Source organism: Vulpes vulpes, chromosome 11, assembly GCF_048418805.1.
Source record: "Vulpes vulpes isolate BD-2025 chromosome 11, VulVul3, whole genome shotgun sequence".
In the NCBI taxonomy this organism is placed as follows: domain Eukaryota; kingdom Metazoa; phylum Chordata; class Mammalia; order Carnivora; family Canidae; genus Vulpes; species Vulpes vulpes.
In genome coordinates this window covers 54,884,181-54,902,416 of record NC_132790.1, presented here as the reverse complement: position 1 = coordinate 54,902,416, position 18,236 = coordinate 54,884,181, and the positions used below count along the sequence as shown (strand labels likewise).

Genomic DNA, 18,236 nt, shown 5'->3' with positions numbered 1-18,236 from the left:
GGAAATTGGCAATTCATTGTGTTCATTATAGCTTGAACATTGTTTGTTTTAAGATTTTATTTATTTATTCATGAGAGACAGAGAGAGAGGCAGAAACATAGACAGAGGGAGAAGCGGGCTCCATGCAACCTGACGTGGAGCCTGACGTGGGACTCAATCTTGGGACACCAGGGTCACCCTCTGGGCCGAAGGCAGGCACTAAACCACTGAGCCACCCAGGCATCCCATTGAACATAGTTTTTATAAATAGATGACCACTCACATCAAAATGTATCTTCTTACCTCACTGCCCTGCATGGTCTTTGCTGGGTTAGCAGAAGGGATGGCAGCGTTCAGCTCAGGCTCTGGCTTACACAGAAGAGCAATGGTGTCACGGTGAGACTGATAACGTTCTTTCACTTGCGCATCTGCTTGCACAGCTTTATCCAAAACTGCTCTGAAGGTGGTTCCCTCTGCAGGGGGAAAAAATGTTACCAAAGCACAGTAGTGACTTTAACCAGTAACATTTATAGGCTACTTATAGCAATTTTAGTTCTGCCCTCCAACTTTACTTTTTCCCCCCTCTTCCATGGGTCCTCATTCACTATATAATAGAAATTGAGCTCCTGTCACTTTTTTGTTTCTGGTAAAATGCAGTTATACCTTAAAATACATTTGTGGTTATTGTCTACCAAATAAAAACTGACATTAGTCTAATCCTTTCCTATAACTCATTAACATAGAAATAAATCATTCACTCTAAAAACTGTTATAGCTTACTTTAAAAAGTATTCCCCTCTCAAAGAATCACTGTTTCAACCTGACTTAAAAGAACAGCAGATACATTTTTAGGGAAAAAAAATCTCAATAGTATTAATTCCTTTTACAGAGAAATAAAAGAAGTCTCAAAGGCACTTAATCTTAACAAGCACAAATCTTAATAATTAAAGTATTAAAAAATAATAATATGACTTCAAATTAACTGGTAAAACTCATTCTTTACCAACCACTACTAAGTGAAATAAAATTATAAACCCATATGCATGTAATATGACCTTAACATTTAGGGGCACACAAGTGGCTCAGTCAGTTGAGTATCCATCTGATTCCTGGTTTCAGCTCAGGTTATGATCTCAGAGTTATGGGATGGAGCCCTGCACTCAATGGAGAGCCTGCTTGAGATTGTCTCTCTGCCTCTCCCGCTGGCTCTCTTCCAACTCGAGGACACAAGAGTGCAAGCTCTCTCTGTCTCTCTCTCAAATTAGTAAAATAAAATCATCTTTTTAAAAATGATCTCACTTATCTTTTAAAAATATGCATAGAGCTTAATAGTTCCTGGAACCGCTGTTAGCTAGTGGTCATATAAATGTTCTTAAAAAAAGAAAAAAAGCACAGAGCTTGGAAAAGGAAACAAAGTTACAGGATCATTTTAATTTTATTTTTTAAAGAATTTTTTAGAATTTTGGGGGCACCTGGGTGGCTCAGCCAGTTGGGCATCCAACTCTAGATTTCAGATCAGGTCATGATCTCAGGGTCATGAGATCTAGCCCCACATCCAGCTCCACGATCATCAGGGAATCTGTTGAAGATTCTCTCCTCCTCCCTATCCCCTAACCCCAGCCCCCACTCCCTGTGCACAAGCATGCATGCACATGCACTCTCTCTAAAATAAATCTTTTTCAAAACAGAATTTTTTTTTAGAATTCTTAAGAATATGAACTTCTTAGAATGAACATGGATTATCTGTTATTTATTTTTTTAATCTTACAAGGAACTAAGGAAAAACACCTGTGTTTTCACAATAGCAGAGCAAAAAAAGGGTTTTACAACTGACTCTATTTTTTTTTTTACTGACTCTAATTTAATCAAGCAAAAATGTGGATCTAAATTGGGAATTTACAGGGGTACCTAGCTGGCTGGGTCAGTGGAGCATGCAACTCTTGATTTCAGGATTGTGAGTTCAACCCCCACACTGGGTACAGAGATAACTTAAAAATAAAATTTAAAAAAAAATTGGGAATTTCTTCATGTGAAAGCCATTTATGCACATCACATTTTTACCTGCTCTTAAAGGCTTATAGAGTTCATTAGATGGTGTCCTTTGCCAGCGTTCCTTGAATTTTGCTCTTAAATCATTGTCAGTTGCTTCTTCTTCATCCAACAATCTTAATGACTTTTAAAAAAGAGGCAAAGCAACAATAAAATATCATTTCTGGTATAAAAAAATTTAAAACATTTTTAAATGGTCAGATTTAATATAGGTGAAAATTGATGAGATGGGAATGCCCCTACTTTACTGGCTGGAATATAAAATGGTACAATTTTTGTTGCACAAATCCAAGTTAAATGTATTTAACAAGGTCTTATAAAATTTAAAACTGTTAGCTATTACCTTGCTCAGAAAATTAAGAAGAAAAACTAAAAGATTATATGTATATCCATATACCAAGGCTACTTTAAACAAAGATTCTTTTTAAGATTAAAAGAAATAGGAAGCCTTTAGACCTTAGATATATACAAAACAAGGAGAAAGATACTAATCTAACTATATGAAAATAAAAGATTTAGACTCTAACATATAAAAAGTGACTTCAAAAAATAAAAAATAAAAAATAAATAAATAAAAAGTGACTTCTAGGGCAGCCCGGGTGGCTCAGTGGTTTAGCGCTGCCTTCAGCCCAGGGTGTGATCCTGGAGACCCAGGACTGAGTCCCATGTCAGGCTCCCTGCATGGAGCCTGCTTCTCCCTCTTCCTGTGTCTCTGTCCCTCTCTCTCTCTCTCATTCTCTGTGTCTCTCATGAATAAATAAATAAAATCTTTTTTAAAAAATGACTTTTGAATGTATATGTGAGAAGACAGAATAGTAGGGGGCAAGAAATACAAGAAAGTGCTAATAATCTACCAGAAAAAACAAGTGCTAGAGTACTGGTACCTGTTAATCCCTGGCATCTTAGAGCAGATGTCTGCAAACTTTTCTGTCAAACACTAAATATTTTAGGCTTTGTGGGCCTTTGTGGGCCATCTCTGTCATATTTTTTTAAAAACCCTCTAAAAAAAGATAAAAATCATCCTTAACTAGTGAATCATACAGAAAATAGGCCATAAGCCAAAATTGGTCCACTGTCCACAGTTCACCAACGATACAATTCACTATTGGCTTAGAGTGTAGATGTAATGGAACAGTAGGAGGAGACAAGAAACACAGGTGGAGCTGCTATGAGTGGAGGTCACATCAAAGACACAACCCTCTCTCAGACTGGGACACTTCAAAGGGGTGACACTCAGTGGATGAATCTTTAAAAAGGAAAACTGCCTGACAGAGGATATTTACTTGTCTTGGCTCTAAATAGAAAAGAAGTATCACCTAAGATTCCTAATCAAGGGACACTTGAGTGGCTCAGCTGGGATCCGGGATCAAGTCCTGCATCCGGGCTCCCTGTGAGGAGCCTGCTTCTCCCTCTGCCTATGTCTCTATCTCTCTCTGTGTGGCCCTCATGAATAAATAAATAAATCTTAAAAAAAAAAAAAAGATTCCTAATCAAAAGCTTAAACTTAGGACTGGAAATCACATTACCTGTGTGACACAAAGCCCTAAGATGGACTTCTGATAAAAAAGATTAACCACAAAAAATAAATAAATAAAAATAAATAAATAAAAATTCTCTCTAGAATTCACTTTAAAACCCAGACCCCAAAGAATTCCCACATAAGTTCAGGAAATGTGAATTCACAATTTAAAAAAGGAAAATCATTAAACATTAAATGCACTATAATATTTTGGATTGGATCTTGAAATAGAAGGGCGCTGATGAACTAAGTGGTAAAATCTGAGTAATAATATTGTACCAATGTTCATTTCTTAGTTTCAACAAATGTACCATGGCTACATAAGATTTTAGCTTGGTGAAGGAATTCTCTGTATCTAACCTGCAACTTTTCTATAAGTCTAAAATTATTCTAAATTAAAAGTTTTAAAAATTAAAAACAAAAACCAAACCACCAAACACAAGAGGAAACAAACAATTATGAGCAAGAGTTGGCAAAAGGAATTGACCATCACAGAACCAAACCATGAGGATCAGAGATACTGGAATTATAAGATAAAGAATATAAAATATATTTAATATCCTTTTAGAATAAGAGATAAATTAAAAGTATGACATAGGAGAAAGAAAACAGGAAGAAATGAAAAAGGACTACATTAGAATTTCTAGAAATGAAAAAGTAACAATAAATTAGGAAGCTAATGACAAGTTAAAAGCTGCTAAGGTATAACTGAAAAGAACCACTGAACTAGGAAGATAGATCAAAAGAAATTACACACAATAAAGCACAGAGGAAGAAAATAAGAAGGATTAAGAGACATGGAAAATAAAGTTAAGTGGTATCTAGGTGGCTCAGTCAGTCAAGCATCGACTCTTGATTTTGGCTCAGATCATGACCTCGGTCATGGGATCAAGCCCCACATCAGGCTCTATGCTCAGTGAGGAGTCTGTTTCTCCCTCTGCCCCTCCCCCTGCTTGTGATCTCATTCTTTCTCTCTCAAATAAATAAATAAAATCTTAAAAAGAAAAAAGAAAGTTAAGAAGATTCAACTTAAATATAATCAGCAACCCAGAAAGAGTTAATAATGAAATAGGGAAAAAGAAATATTCCAGGAAATGTAAACTAAGAATTTTCCAGGATGGATGAAAGATAAAGTTCCTCAGATTCACTGGATCCAATAAAATATCAACATCAAGCAATTTAAATGAAAGAAAATCCTTAGCCAGACACAACATAATAAACTTTAAAGAAGAAAAGCACAAGTATACAATGAGTTTATGAAGGAAGGAAGGAAGGAAGGAAGGAAGGAAGGAAGGAAGGAAGGAAGGAAGGAAAGTAACTACTCAATAAAACCAGGAAAAGGTGGGGGGATGCGGGCAGGGAAGAACAAAGAAAGAGAAGGAAATATACAGAATGAAAAAGAGACAAGCAGAAACTACAAAATGTAGTAGAAAATGATTCTAAATATATGAATAATAAGCAAATATAAATGAATTTAACCCTCCACAGACAACAGATAAAGGCTGTCAAACAAAATTAAGACAAAAACTCTTGCTACATGCTATTTACAAAAGACACAGCCATAAGGATACACAAGTTAAAAGTCAAAAATATTACAAAACTACAGACCAGATACATAAATACAGATGGAAAATGCTAAAAAAAAAATTTAAAAAATACTACCAAACCAAATCCAGGAGCAAATTAAAAGGATTATATGCCGCTACACCTGGGTGGCTCAGTCAGTTAAGTGTCCCACTCTAGATTTCAGCTTAGGTCATGATCTCAGGGTCATGAGATAGAGTCCCAAGTCAGGCTCTGCACTGGAAATGGAGCCTGCTTAAGATTTTCTCTCTCCTTTACCCTCTGCCCCTTCTCCCACCTGCTCTCAGAACAAAAGCAAAGGATTATATACCATGACCAAGTAGGATATCCTAAGGATGCAAGGATGGTTCACATTGAAAATCAATTAATGTAATACTCTGTATTAGTAGAATGAAGGAAAAAAAACATAAGATCATCTCAAGATGCAGAAAAAAATATTTGACAAAATCCAATGCCCTTATGATTAAAAAAGCAAAAACACTCAACAAATAGTAGAAAGAATTTCCTCAACCTCATAAAGGACATCCATGAAAAACCCAGAGCCAAAACCACATAAGGAAACTTGAGAAGCCTTCACCCTGAGATCAGGGATAAGACAAGAGCATCTGTCTTGTCATCACTTCTATTCAACACTATACTGGTTACAGCAATTAAGAAAAAGAAATAAAAGGCACTCAAAAAAGGAAGAACTATCTCTACTTGTAGTTTACATGACCTTATATAAAGAAAATGCTAAGGAATCCACAAAATAGCCATTAGAGATAATAAACAAATTTAGTAAAGTTACAGAATACAAAATCAACATACAAAATCTATACTCTATATCTATACTCTAGCAACAAACAATGCAAAAAGAAAATTAAGACAATTCCATTTACAATAGCATCAAAAAGAATAAAATACTTAGGAATAAATTTAACCAAGGAGGTGTATGACTTGTATACCAAAAGCTACAAAAACACTGTTGAAGACCTAAATAAATAGAAAGACATCTCATCCATATTCTTGATTTGGAAGATTTAATATTGTAAGAATTGGCAATACTCCCCAAGTTGGTCTAAACATTCAGTACAATCCCTATCAAACTATTAATTTTAGGATTTTCTATATATAAAGATTAAACCAGAACCATGAGATACCACTTTATACCCAGAAGGATGGCTACAATTTAAAAAAACAGAACCTATGGGTTGGCAAGGATGTGAAACTGTGAACTTCACAGACTGCTGGTAAGAATGTCAAATGGTGCTGCTGCTCTGGAAAATAGTTTGGTGGTTCCTCAGAAAGTTGAACATCGAATTCCTGTATGACCCAACAACTCTACTCTTCTATATATATTCAAGAGAATTTAAAACAGGTGCTTAAGAAAACTTGTTCACAAAAAGCATTATTAATAAACAAAAAAGCAAAACATCCCAGTATCTATTACTGATACAATTCCGTATAAACAAAATGTGACACATCTATACAATGAAGTGTTAGCCATTAGAAGAAATGAAGTGCTGGTGCTACAACATGGATGAACCTGGAAACATTATGCTAAGTGACAGAAGGCAAGAGTGTACACACTGCTTACAATTTCATTTACATGAAATGTCCAAAATAAGCAGACCCACACAAACAGAATCAGAGTAGAGACTGCCAAGAGCAGGGGCAAAGGAGAATGAGGAGTGACTGCTAGAGGATGGGGTTTCCTAGTGGGTGATGGAAACACTCTGAAATTAGACAGTGTTGGTACTTGCAGAGTATCACAAATGTACTAACAGCTTCTGTCACGTACAGTGTAAAGAGGTTAAAATGATGAATTTTATGTTATGCAAATTTTACCTCAAAAACAGACACGCAGTTGTGAAATAAATATAGGAGATTTTTAAGAAGAATTAGTTAGATATGTTGAAAACAAAAGGTACTGGGTGACTGGGTAACAGGCACTCAGCAGGGCACTTGACAGGATGAACACTGGCTATCTGTCGGCAAATCGAACTCCAATAAAAACATATACAAAACAAAATAAAACAAAAGGTATCAATAAAATGAAAAACAAAACAACTCAACAGGATGGCTGAAAAACACAGCTAACTAACCAATTACTGAGCTGGAAGGCTGACCTGAAGCAGTCTCCCAGAAAGAAACGAGAGCACAAAGTAAAGTAAAAGAAATGTTGAAAGTTATGAAAACTGATCATCATCAAAAGAACCACCACCCATCTAACTGAAATTCATTAGAAGAGAGCAGAGAAAAAGAAATAACTGAAAAAAACAGAATCCATAGACACAGATCAAAAATTAAAAGGGCTCAATAGGTCCCTAGCAAAGATAAATGGTATTATTTTAAAAATAAACTGGTGGATACTTCAAAATTTCTGAAAATCAAGACTAAATTTCTAAAAGCTACCAGAAAGATGAACACTCAAAAAGAAGACTAACTTCACGTTACTTCTCAACTCACAACTTAACTTAAAATGAGACTCTCCAATACAGCTGACAGAGTAACAGTGACTACTTCACAAGGCTGTTAGAAATATCCAATAAGATAATTAGGAGAGTCTAGGTGTCTCAGTTGCATAAGCATTTGACTTCAGCTCAGGTCATGATCTTGGAGTCCTAGGATCAAGCTCCACATCCGGCTCTTCGCTCAGCAAGGAATCTGCTTATCCTTCTCCCTTTGCCGCTCCTCCCTGCTCATTCTCATCCTCCCTCTTTTTCTCTCTCACAAATAAATAAAATCTTTTTTAAAAAAATTAAAGTACCTCATTTTTAAGATAGGCAAAACAACAGATAAATGCCATACACACTAATGCCAGTTTTTAATTATAAGCTTTTTAAACATTAAAATTTCTAGTGAAGATGCTCCTCACAATTGACATACAGTAATGTTCTTTTTCTGTAAAGCTGGTTTCAAAAATCAAATATGCATCTTCTAATCAATGACATCTTAAAATTAAGTAATATTTAAATAACTACTAACTAGCAGGCACATGCATGATCCCACTTCACGGCTATCTTATGTGGTAAATACTACTATCCTATTTCTTGGATAAGAAACTGAGACATGCAGATGTTAAGTAATCTGCCCAGGGTCACAGCTAAGAGTAAAGCTGAGAATCAAGTCCAAATATAACTCCAATATTAAATAATGGTTTATTACTATAACTTACTGAATGCCCCAGTCTACTATTTGATTTGATATACCTGCATCTTCCAGTGTTTGTCTTCTCCCTATCAGACAATTACTACTTGTTGCTTTCACGTACGTGTGATCTTAAACAACACTCTCCACTTTCTTCTCCCTCTGCCTCTCTACTATTCTAACATCCTTTCAAGTGCAACACCAGATAACAAGCTTGTGTGACCCAAAAATCAACAGATTTTAAAGGACTATAAGGCATTCTCATGAATAAAGCTAAGACCTCTAAGAGCAGTGTCTGTCAAACATTAATGGTGCATACAAATCACCCTGGGCTCTTGTTAAATGCAGATCCTGATTCAGAAGGTCTGAGATGGGGGTCTGAGATTCTGCATATCAAACAAGCTCAGTACAGCAAGGCTTTGGTACTGAACTATATAACATCAATTCTGCTTGCTTTCAATTTTCTGATTATTGACTACATAATCAGAAGAGGCTGTAACACTGACAGTATAATGTAGAACCCTTCATGAATCAGATTCCCCAGGCCAATACTGCAGTAAGTTTTCATTTAAGTTTCCTGACCTTTTTCAATAGCTAATATGCCACCACCACCATGACCAAATCAGTTAGTATAATCACAAAACCCTCATCATCATAGTAACAATAGCTGTCACTTATTAAGCATATACCATGTGTTCCACAGGCTACAGGTTTCACTGTTTTAGTTTAGGTAATCCTTTTTAAAAACCCTAGAAGGAGGATGCCTGAGTGGCTCAGTGGTTGAGCATCTGCCTTTGGCTCAGGGCATTGTTCCTAGAGTCCCAGGATCAGTCCCACATCCGGCTCCCCGCGAGGAGCCAGCTTCTCCCTCTGCCTGTGTCTCTGCTCTCTGTGTGTCTCTCAGGAACAAATAAAGTCTTAAAAAAAAAAAAAAAACCCTAAGAGGTAAATATTCTCATCCCCAAGGTTCACACTGTCTTAAGTATAGATGAACCTTGAATAACACAGATGTGAAATTTGTAGGTCCACTTATTAGTGATTTTTTACAGTACAATAGTATAAATGTATGATTTTTTATAATTTTATTTTCTTTGATTTGAATAACATTTCCTTTTCCTAGCTTACTTTAAGAATGTAATATATAATATATATAGTATACAAAATATGTGTTAATTTTGTAATGTCATATATATAGTATACAAAATATGTGTTAATATATAATTTTGTATAACACTGTTCGTGTTACCAGTAAGGCTTCCAGTCAACAGCAGGCTCTAAGTAGTTATGTTTGGGGGAAATCAAAAGTTATACTCAGGGACACCTGGGTGGTTCAGTGGTTGAGCGTCTGCCTTTGGCTCAGGGCGTGATCCTGGAATCCCGGGATTGAGTCCCACATGGGGCTCCCTGCATGGAGCCTGCTTCTCCCTCTGCCTGTCTCTGCCTCTCTCTTTGTGTCTCTCATGAATAAATAAATAAAATCTTTAAAAAACAAAACAAAAGTTATACTCAGATTTCCAACTGCATGGGGATGTTGGCACCCCATGTTGTTCAAGGGTCAACTATACTTAAGTACTCTATCCTGTCCCAAAGTACTTGGAAATGATGTAAATACAATATCCTCAGAAAGTTAACTGAAAAATTAAAACATCATGGATTAAAGCACTGTTAACAGAAGTCACCTAAAAGATATGATTCCTAAACTGGTAACACCCAATATAACCATTTTGAATGCATTGATCATTAAAGAAAGAAATGAGTCAATGAGGAGAAAGAGCTCAAGGCACAGTAAAAGAATAACATTGTCAAACTATGGACTTTAGCCAAAAAACTTTAGTGTTCCATTCCTATTGATAAAATCCCCTCTCTATTGGAAGACAGATGCAGTGAGCTTATAAAACATTTGATGGCCTAACTTCCTTAGTCCAAGTCCACATTTACCAAGAAATCTAATCTTTCACAGAAATCATTAGTTATGAAGGCTCTGAGCAGTTTGTGTAATAGTAATTTCTCACAGTTTATCAATATTACATCATGGTCACATGAGGTTTGTTATGTCCATTTATATACCCATAAGACATGTATGAACTCATTCTCACTCAATCAGAATGCCTCTTAAAGCTGAAAGGCAGTTCCAGACCATAGTAAATTCATCAAGATGGTGAGTATTACCCTATGAAATCCAACAGAAGAAAGCATCCAGTCCTAATCCCTGATGGACACCAAGGGGTAAAACAGTTTTTACTTGAAAAAAAACAAATCTCTTAAAACATACCTCATCTAATATTTCTCTATTTCTTTGTAGTAGTTCAGGTAGCTCTTTGATCAACTGATCAACAGTCTGGATGCCTCCTTGTTCAATCACAGATGTAGACTTAGTCAATATAGACTGAGGTACAGTATCTCCAGATACATCTTCAATTGCTGCTGGAAGATTAAGGGAAGCTAACACCCTGAAAAGATGAGATACTGTGTCATCTAAAAGTCTAAATCATCTTTAAAACATTCATCTCCTATATATCGTAATTAATAGCAAGAGTCCACACCCCAAAAAGTGGATTACCCTTATCAATGGAAAAATAAAACAAAGATAAAGGAAAAAATAGAATATCAGTGTCTGGCAAAATTAAAACAAAACTGTTAAGAATTAAGTGCACAATTCAGAATTTAAAAACAAAAGTATGGGGCGCCCGAGTGGCTCAGTCGGTTGAGCATCTACCTTTGGCTCAGGTCATGATCGCGGGGTTCGGGGATCAAGCCCCACACTGGGCTCCATGCTCTACGGGGAGCCTGCCTCTCTCTCTGCCTCCCTCTCTGTCTCTAATGAATAAATAAAATCTTTTAAAAATAAAAAATAAGAGCAAAAAGTAAGAAATAAACATTAAAAAATACTAGCTACCTTGGACTCACAGCTCAAACCTAACTTCTTCCAGTCTAAGTAATTAAAAGTCAAAAATTCTATCTTAAAAAAACACAACCTTTTAGAGGCTGGCTCTAAAAGGTTGGTTGCTCGGGTGGCTTAGTTGGTTAAACATCTGACTTCAGCTCAGGTCATGATCTACAGTTCTGGGATTGAGGCCTGCATCGCACTCCCCACTCAGCGGGCAGTCTGCTTGTCCCTCTGCCCCTATTCCCTCCTCCCCACTGCTCATGTGTGCATTCTAATAAATAAATAAAATCTTAAAAAAAAATTTAGGGGCTCCTGGGGGGCTCAGTTGGTTAGGTGTCTGCCTTTGGCTCAGGTCATGATCCCAGAGTCCCATGACCAGGCCAGGCATAAGGCTCCCTGCTCAGCAGTGAGTTTGCTTCTCCCTCTGCCTCTCACCCTGCTTGTGCTCTCTCTCTCTCTCAGATAAGTAAATAAATTTTTTTAAGAAATTTTTTAAAATACAATCTTTTATCATACATCTGATTGTCCCATTGCCACTGACAAGTCAGAAACAACATACAAAATAGTTGTAATTTCATGTCATCTAAGTAGAATGTCAGAACTACACAGTCGAATCTAGGTATTAATCACAGAATCTTCATCAGATGTTCTCAATTTTACAACACAGTAATAAATATTCTGTCATTACATTTACACAATGGAGGGGAAAACTTAAGTTTTCTTTCTAGAAAAAGAAAAATGAGGTCAAAATCTATGCATTCATCAGAATTAAAAACATTAAAAAGGAAAACAAACTAGGGAAAAGTTCTCAATGGCATATATGTGACAAAGGACTTGCTCTAAAATATGTAATGAACACAAAAAAAACTCAATTTAAAAGAAAGAGCAAAAAATTTCAATGGACACCGCACAATGGACATATGAATGACTAACAAAGCACATGAAGAGTTGCTCAACGTCATTAGTAATCACAGAAATGCAAATTAAACCCCAATGTGATACTGATACACACACTAAAATGGCTAAAACTGAAAGGACTGACAATGCTACCAAGTGTTAAGGTTTCCTAAAAAGTGCAGGTGGGAACATGAACTGGAACCACCACTTTGGAAAACAATCTGACTATTCTGCATGAAGTTAAGCATACACCAACCACACAACTCTGCAATTCTAATCCTAAGTATCTACCCAAAGGAAATAAAACACATCCACACAAAGATTTGTGCATCAATGGTCACAGCAACTGATATGTCTACCAACAATGAATGTAGAATTAACAAACTGCTATTTAATCATAAAACGAAATACTGCTCAGTAATAGAAAGTATCAAACTGATCCAACATAGATGAATCTCAAAAATATTATGCTAATTCAAAGAAGCCCATCACATTTTGAGTATATGCTGTATGTGCTATATACACCATAAGTGTTGCATACTACATATACTGTAGCAGTACTACAATGTACTATATACTGGAATATACATATAATACATATATTATAATAATTATATTCATATTAAACTGTATAAAAAGTAAAACTAAACCTAGAACAAGAGGGAGCAAACAGCAACAGCTAAGGGCCAGGGGAAGAAGGACTACGGTGAAAGAGGTATGAAGGATTTCTTAGGGTGACGGAAATGTTCTCTATCTTGATCATAGTGGTGGTGGTTACATGAGTATGAACATTTATCAGAAAGAACTAAACTACACACTTAAAATGCGTGTATATTCAGTTGTATTTTATTGAAAATTATACTTAAGATATTTTAAAAACCAATGAATTACTTTTTAGCCTTAATCCACAAGAAACAAAAACTGATTCAGAATACTGAATGTACCATGTATCTAACTTAGAAGTTCATTTCTACTTCTCATCTCTCTCAAATAAATACCCCCTAAAATGCAAATTAGTGGTCAAAACTTCTCAGTTCATTTCAGTAATCAAATTTATTCCAAATACATTTGCCAGGGCTCGCTAAATATAATATCCACAAGAAGTGTGTATGTGTATTTGCTATTTCATATTCCTTGATGTACAGCTCCAAGCTCAAAAAAATAAAATGTTCATAATCTAGTTACAGAACAATCAAACAGAAAACATTAAAACTTTAGAAACATATTTATGGAAGTTAAGCTCTACGTACCCATTTGCCAAAGTGGTGGCTTCTCTCATCTGAGCAATTGATCTATTAACCAAGTCAGCTTTCCTCTGATTATAGGCAGCCAATGACTGCTGTACTGACACAGGAACCATATTTTCAAACAAATCTAAAATAAGGAATGAAAATTCCAACAAAATTTCAAGACAAAACTCCATCTGTAAAGTGAATACTCATATTCCTTTTCCAATATTCACATAAAAAGCCTATAAATATATAAAAATCAAAACCATTATTAAAGGTACAATGAAGAGAATTTTTAGATGACTATATTCAAGGACAATGACAATGAAGGCTTTCTTTTTCTTTGAACTTAATTTTCTTAACTTTTTAAGATGTGTTTGTCATTGACGTTTAAAGACCTTTGGTAAAGAAGATTTACACATAAGAAAATAAACTGTTCATCTGTTGATTAAACTGATTAAGTAGCCCGCAGTGCCATGGATTAATTTCCATGTCCTTCCACCACTTCCTAGCTCTGCAACATTGGATAAATTACTTAAGCATTCTGTATATCAATAACCTCATCAGTCAAATGCAGATAATAGTACCTATCTCATGGGACTATTGTAAGAATATATCAATATTGGATAAATATTGCAACATTGGATAAATTACTTAAGCATTCTGTATATCAATAACCTCATCAGTCAAATGCAGATAATAGTACCTATCTCATGGGACTATTGTAAGAATATGAATTCTGAGCTAGTATCTGTACTTAGAAGAGTCCCTGGCACATGGTAAACACATCTTGTTTGCTAAATAGAAATAAGTAAAATAATCACCCTTTCCCAATAACTTAAGAGTATTATTCTTGGGATCTCAATTAGAGACTACTATACATTGAATACATCTACAATATTCAAGGATATTATAACATTTATCTCATACAACCATGACTCCATAAGTTTATATGTTTAAAATCATATTTATGAATGTTTACTTTTAATGGCAGAATCTTAACAAATGTTAACAAAATGACAAAAGCTTAAAGTCTATCATTACTCAGTTTCAAATTCTCTGTTGTATACATATACATTATTACCATTTACTTTCCATCTTGAAATTTCACTATAGATACAACGCTTACTTCATTTTTATTCTCATAATCATTTCAAACAACATGAATACAAATCATACTCAAGTATGCAATAGAAGTTATATGATTTTAGCTAAAAAAAAAAAAAAGATTAAACTGGAGAAAGATAAGTAAGATTAAAGCGTATCTGAATACTTGACATACCAGTGAATTTCTGGCTGATGGGTACACTGACTGGGGTAGATTTCACAAGTGTGGCTTTGCCAATAGGATCTAGATCTTTAAGGTCTGGAACTCGATCATGATAAATGAAGTCATTATCCTTCTTTGCTGCAGTAAGAGCACGGCTGATTTTGTCAGAAAAATCTTTCACATTGACATATTCATCATAGCGAGATGCCACTGTTTTAATCAATTCTGCTGCATGCTAAAGAGAAAATATTTAAAATAAAGTTTTCTTTTTCTCAACCAAGGATCTAATAAGCATTTGTTTTTCAAAACAATCTCTAAGGACTTACATTTCCAGCAATGTGGTCACCAGAATAACCTAAAAATTATCCCATCACAAAATATAACAAGAATAAAAAATAAACATAGCAGGCATTCCTCTAAATACATGAATGGATTCCAAGAAAGTAAAAGAAATCCATGAGCCAAAAAGTATAAATTGACACTGAGGGAGGCTGGCTGTCAAATACTTCTGTAATCCAAAGGACTAGCAATTAAAACACATTAAAAGAAGGGTGGCTAGGTGGCTCATTAAGTTAAACGTGTGAACCTTATTTTTAGCTCAGATGGTTATTTCAGGGTCATAGGACTGAGCCCAATTGTCAAGCTCTGTGCTCAACAGGGAATCTGCTTTTCCTCTCCCTCCCCCTCTGCCCCTTTCCCTGCTTGTGTGTGTGTGCTCTTTATTAAATAAATCTTTAAAAAACCCACATGCATACACAATCACACACTCTAAAAGCTATCATGGAAACCTGAGACAGGAGTCTCGAAACACAGACATACCTATCTACTGACAAACATTCCCTTCACCACCTCACATGGAGGCAGGAACCTCAAATAGCTACTCCAACAGTGAAAGGATGGATCAGAACAAAATTATTCAGCCAACGGAGGAAGGCAACAAAGAAGCATTTTTTTTTTCAAAAATAAAATAGTATCAAAAACAACTGCAGAATCAAAAAAATGAGATCAGACACAAAATTTAGAAAAAGAAAAAATGGTCATTTACAGGGGATGTATTTATATACCAGGAAAACCTTAAAAAAGTCAACTAAACTATTCTAAATAATTAGAGTGCCAGCTTAGATGCAAAATCAACAGAGCAGGGATGCCTGGGTGACTCAGTGGTTGAGTGTCTGCCTTCTGCTCAGGGCATGGTCCCAGGGTCTGGGATTAGGGATCGGGTCCTGCATGGGGCTCCCCGCAGAGAGTCTGCTTCTCCCTCTGCCTGTGTCTCTGCCTGTCTCTCTGTCTCTCATGAATAAATAAATAAATCTCTCATAAATAAATTTTTTTAAAAAAAGAACACTACTAGAGGACCATTCCTCAAATCGGAAGCCTCTTGCTGTTCTTTTATTAAAATCAATCTCATTCAAATACAAGTAACCAAAAAGGCAGCCCATCTGCCTCAACACAAAGAAACCAAGAGAAAAAGGATGAAAATGAGCATATAACTTTCCAAAAGGTACTGAAAATTCACCAAAGAAATGTTGTCACAAAGCAGATGAAAACAGCATACTGAAAATACTAAAATACACTAAAAATCCTAAGGATATAATCATAGTATTGAAAGAACACACAACATGAACAGAGGACCAGATGGCCCAGACAGCAGTGGGTGAATAGCAGGAGAATGTGGAACAGCAACTGACAGAACTCAGGCAAGAAAATGAAGAAAAATTCAAAATCATTTTTAGAAAGATTGAAATATTTACACAAGTAACAAAAAAGGATAACAGACATCACAGATATCTTTTAAGAAACATGTAAAACAAGAAATTGAGGAAAATTCAATATGGCAGTCGGGGAGAGGGAGGCCATTAGAAGTCAAAGATTTATAAGACACATTGACCAAATAATGCAATGTGATGACCTGCATGGATCCTGATTTGCACAAACCAACTATGGAAAAACTAGAATAGAAAAAAATCAGGGAAGGGATCCCTGGGTGGCGCAGCGGTTTGGCGCCTGCCTTTGGCCCAGGGCGCGATCCTGGAGACCCGGGATCGAATCCCACGTCAGGCTCCCGGTGCATGGAGCCTGCTTCTCCCTCTGCCTGTGTCTCTGCCTCTCTCTCTCTCTCTGTATGACTATCATAAATAAATAAAAAAAAAAAAAAAAAAATCAGGGAAAAACTAAACTAGATTTGGATATTACTAGTATTAATTGTTAATCAGTATTAATTTTGTTGGGTGAGATGACATTGTAGTTTTAGGGTTTTTGTTTTTTTAAGCCTTATCTGTTAGAGATAAGTAGTAAAGTACTTAAGAATGAAATAGGTGGGGATGCCTGGGTGGCTCAGCAGTTGACTTCTGCCTTCACCTCAGGGCGTGGTCCCGGGTTTGGGGATCAAGTCCCACATCAGGCTTCCTGCATGGAGCCTGCTTCTCCCTCAGTCTGTGTCTCTGCCTCTCTCTCTTTCTGTGGGTGTTTCATGAATAAATAAATAAATTTTTTTTAAAAAGAATGATATATGTGAAATACTCCAAAAAAATTAGAGGGGAAGGGGAAATAAATAAATGAAACACAAATAGCAAAATACTGATAATCACTGGAGCTGGACAATGGACATATGATGATTCATACTTTATATATTTTTTCAAATTTCCCATAGTAAATATTTAAATAAAAGAAAATTTATATAGAAGCATAAACAAGTAAGAAGAATCAGGAAAATTCAGAAATGAGAGATAAGAGATATCAGAAAATGAGAGATGATTATCAGGCATTAAAACATTCTAAAGAGTCAATGACTAAAATGGTGTGGAACTGAAGCATGAAGAGACAAGCCAATGAAACACAATAAAAAGTTTAGAAATAGACCCAAATATATATGACAAATTTAGTATGGGATAGAAGCAGACTCTCCAATCAGTGGAATAAGAAAGTCACTATAATAAATGGTTTGGTGACAAGTGGGTAGCTATTTGGAAAAAGAAAAAACGAGATCCATACTTTACATATGAGGATAAATTTGAAGTGCATCAAAGATCCAAGTATAATATATAATAAATTATAGATGTATTATTCTATCAGCAATCTCATTTCTAGAAATTTAAGATAAACCTGCTGCTATATTCTAAACTGTGTCACCCTGCCCCCAAAATTCGTATGTTGCCACTCTAACCCTCAAAGTGATGGTACATGGATATGGGACTTTGGAAGATTATGTTTAGATGAGGCAGAGCCCTCATGATGGGATTAGTGCCCTTTTAGGAGGATGAGCCAGAGAACTTGCTCTCTCTCCTCCCCCCAACCCATGTAAGGACACAGAGAGAGAAGATGGCCAACGGTCTGCAAACCAGGAAGAGATCTCTCACCAGAACCTAACCACGCTGACACCCTGTTCACAGACTTTCAGCCTTCTCAACTATGAGAAAATAAATTTTTGTTGTTCAAACCCTCAGTCTAGGATTATGGAAGCCAGAGCTAAAATCCACTGAAATACAAAATGCCATGTGTGCATAATTATTCACTGCAGTATTACTTGTAGCAAATCTTGGAAACATGCAAGTATCCAGCAACAGGGGACAGCAATGAACTGCTGATTATACAATGAAATATAATTTAGCGTAAAGAAGGTATCTCTGTGGCTCTTGTTATTATTATTATTATATTATTATTATATGCTACCAAAGCAAGCACTCTATTGCTATA

At 35.7% G+C, this 18,236-nt stretch overlaps 1 protein-coding gene across 2 annotated transcripts in view; it reads right to left on the bottom strand.

The window, feature by feature from the left end:
* Window positions 1-18,236, bottom strand: part of PDCD6IP (programmed cell death 6 interacting protein) — an 83,140-nt gene that overhangs the window by 30,684 nt on the left and 34,220 nt on the right. For both annotated transcript variants that reach the window (XM_026016437.2, XM_026016436.2), the window contains exons 8-12: window positions 14,556-14,778; window positions 13,295-13,418; window positions 10,533-10,710; window positions 2,041-2,152; window positions 283-452 (exon numbers count right to left, since the gene is read on the bottom strand). In XM_026016437.2, the coding sequence (XP_025872222.1) occupies window positions 283-452; window positions 2,041-2,152; window positions 10,533-10,710; window positions 13,295-13,418; window positions 14,556-14,778 (807 nt within the window). The remainder of the gene's footprint in view (window positions 1-282; window positions 453-2,040; window positions 2,153-10,532; window positions 10,711-13,294; window positions 13,419-14,555; window positions 14,779-18,236) is intronic.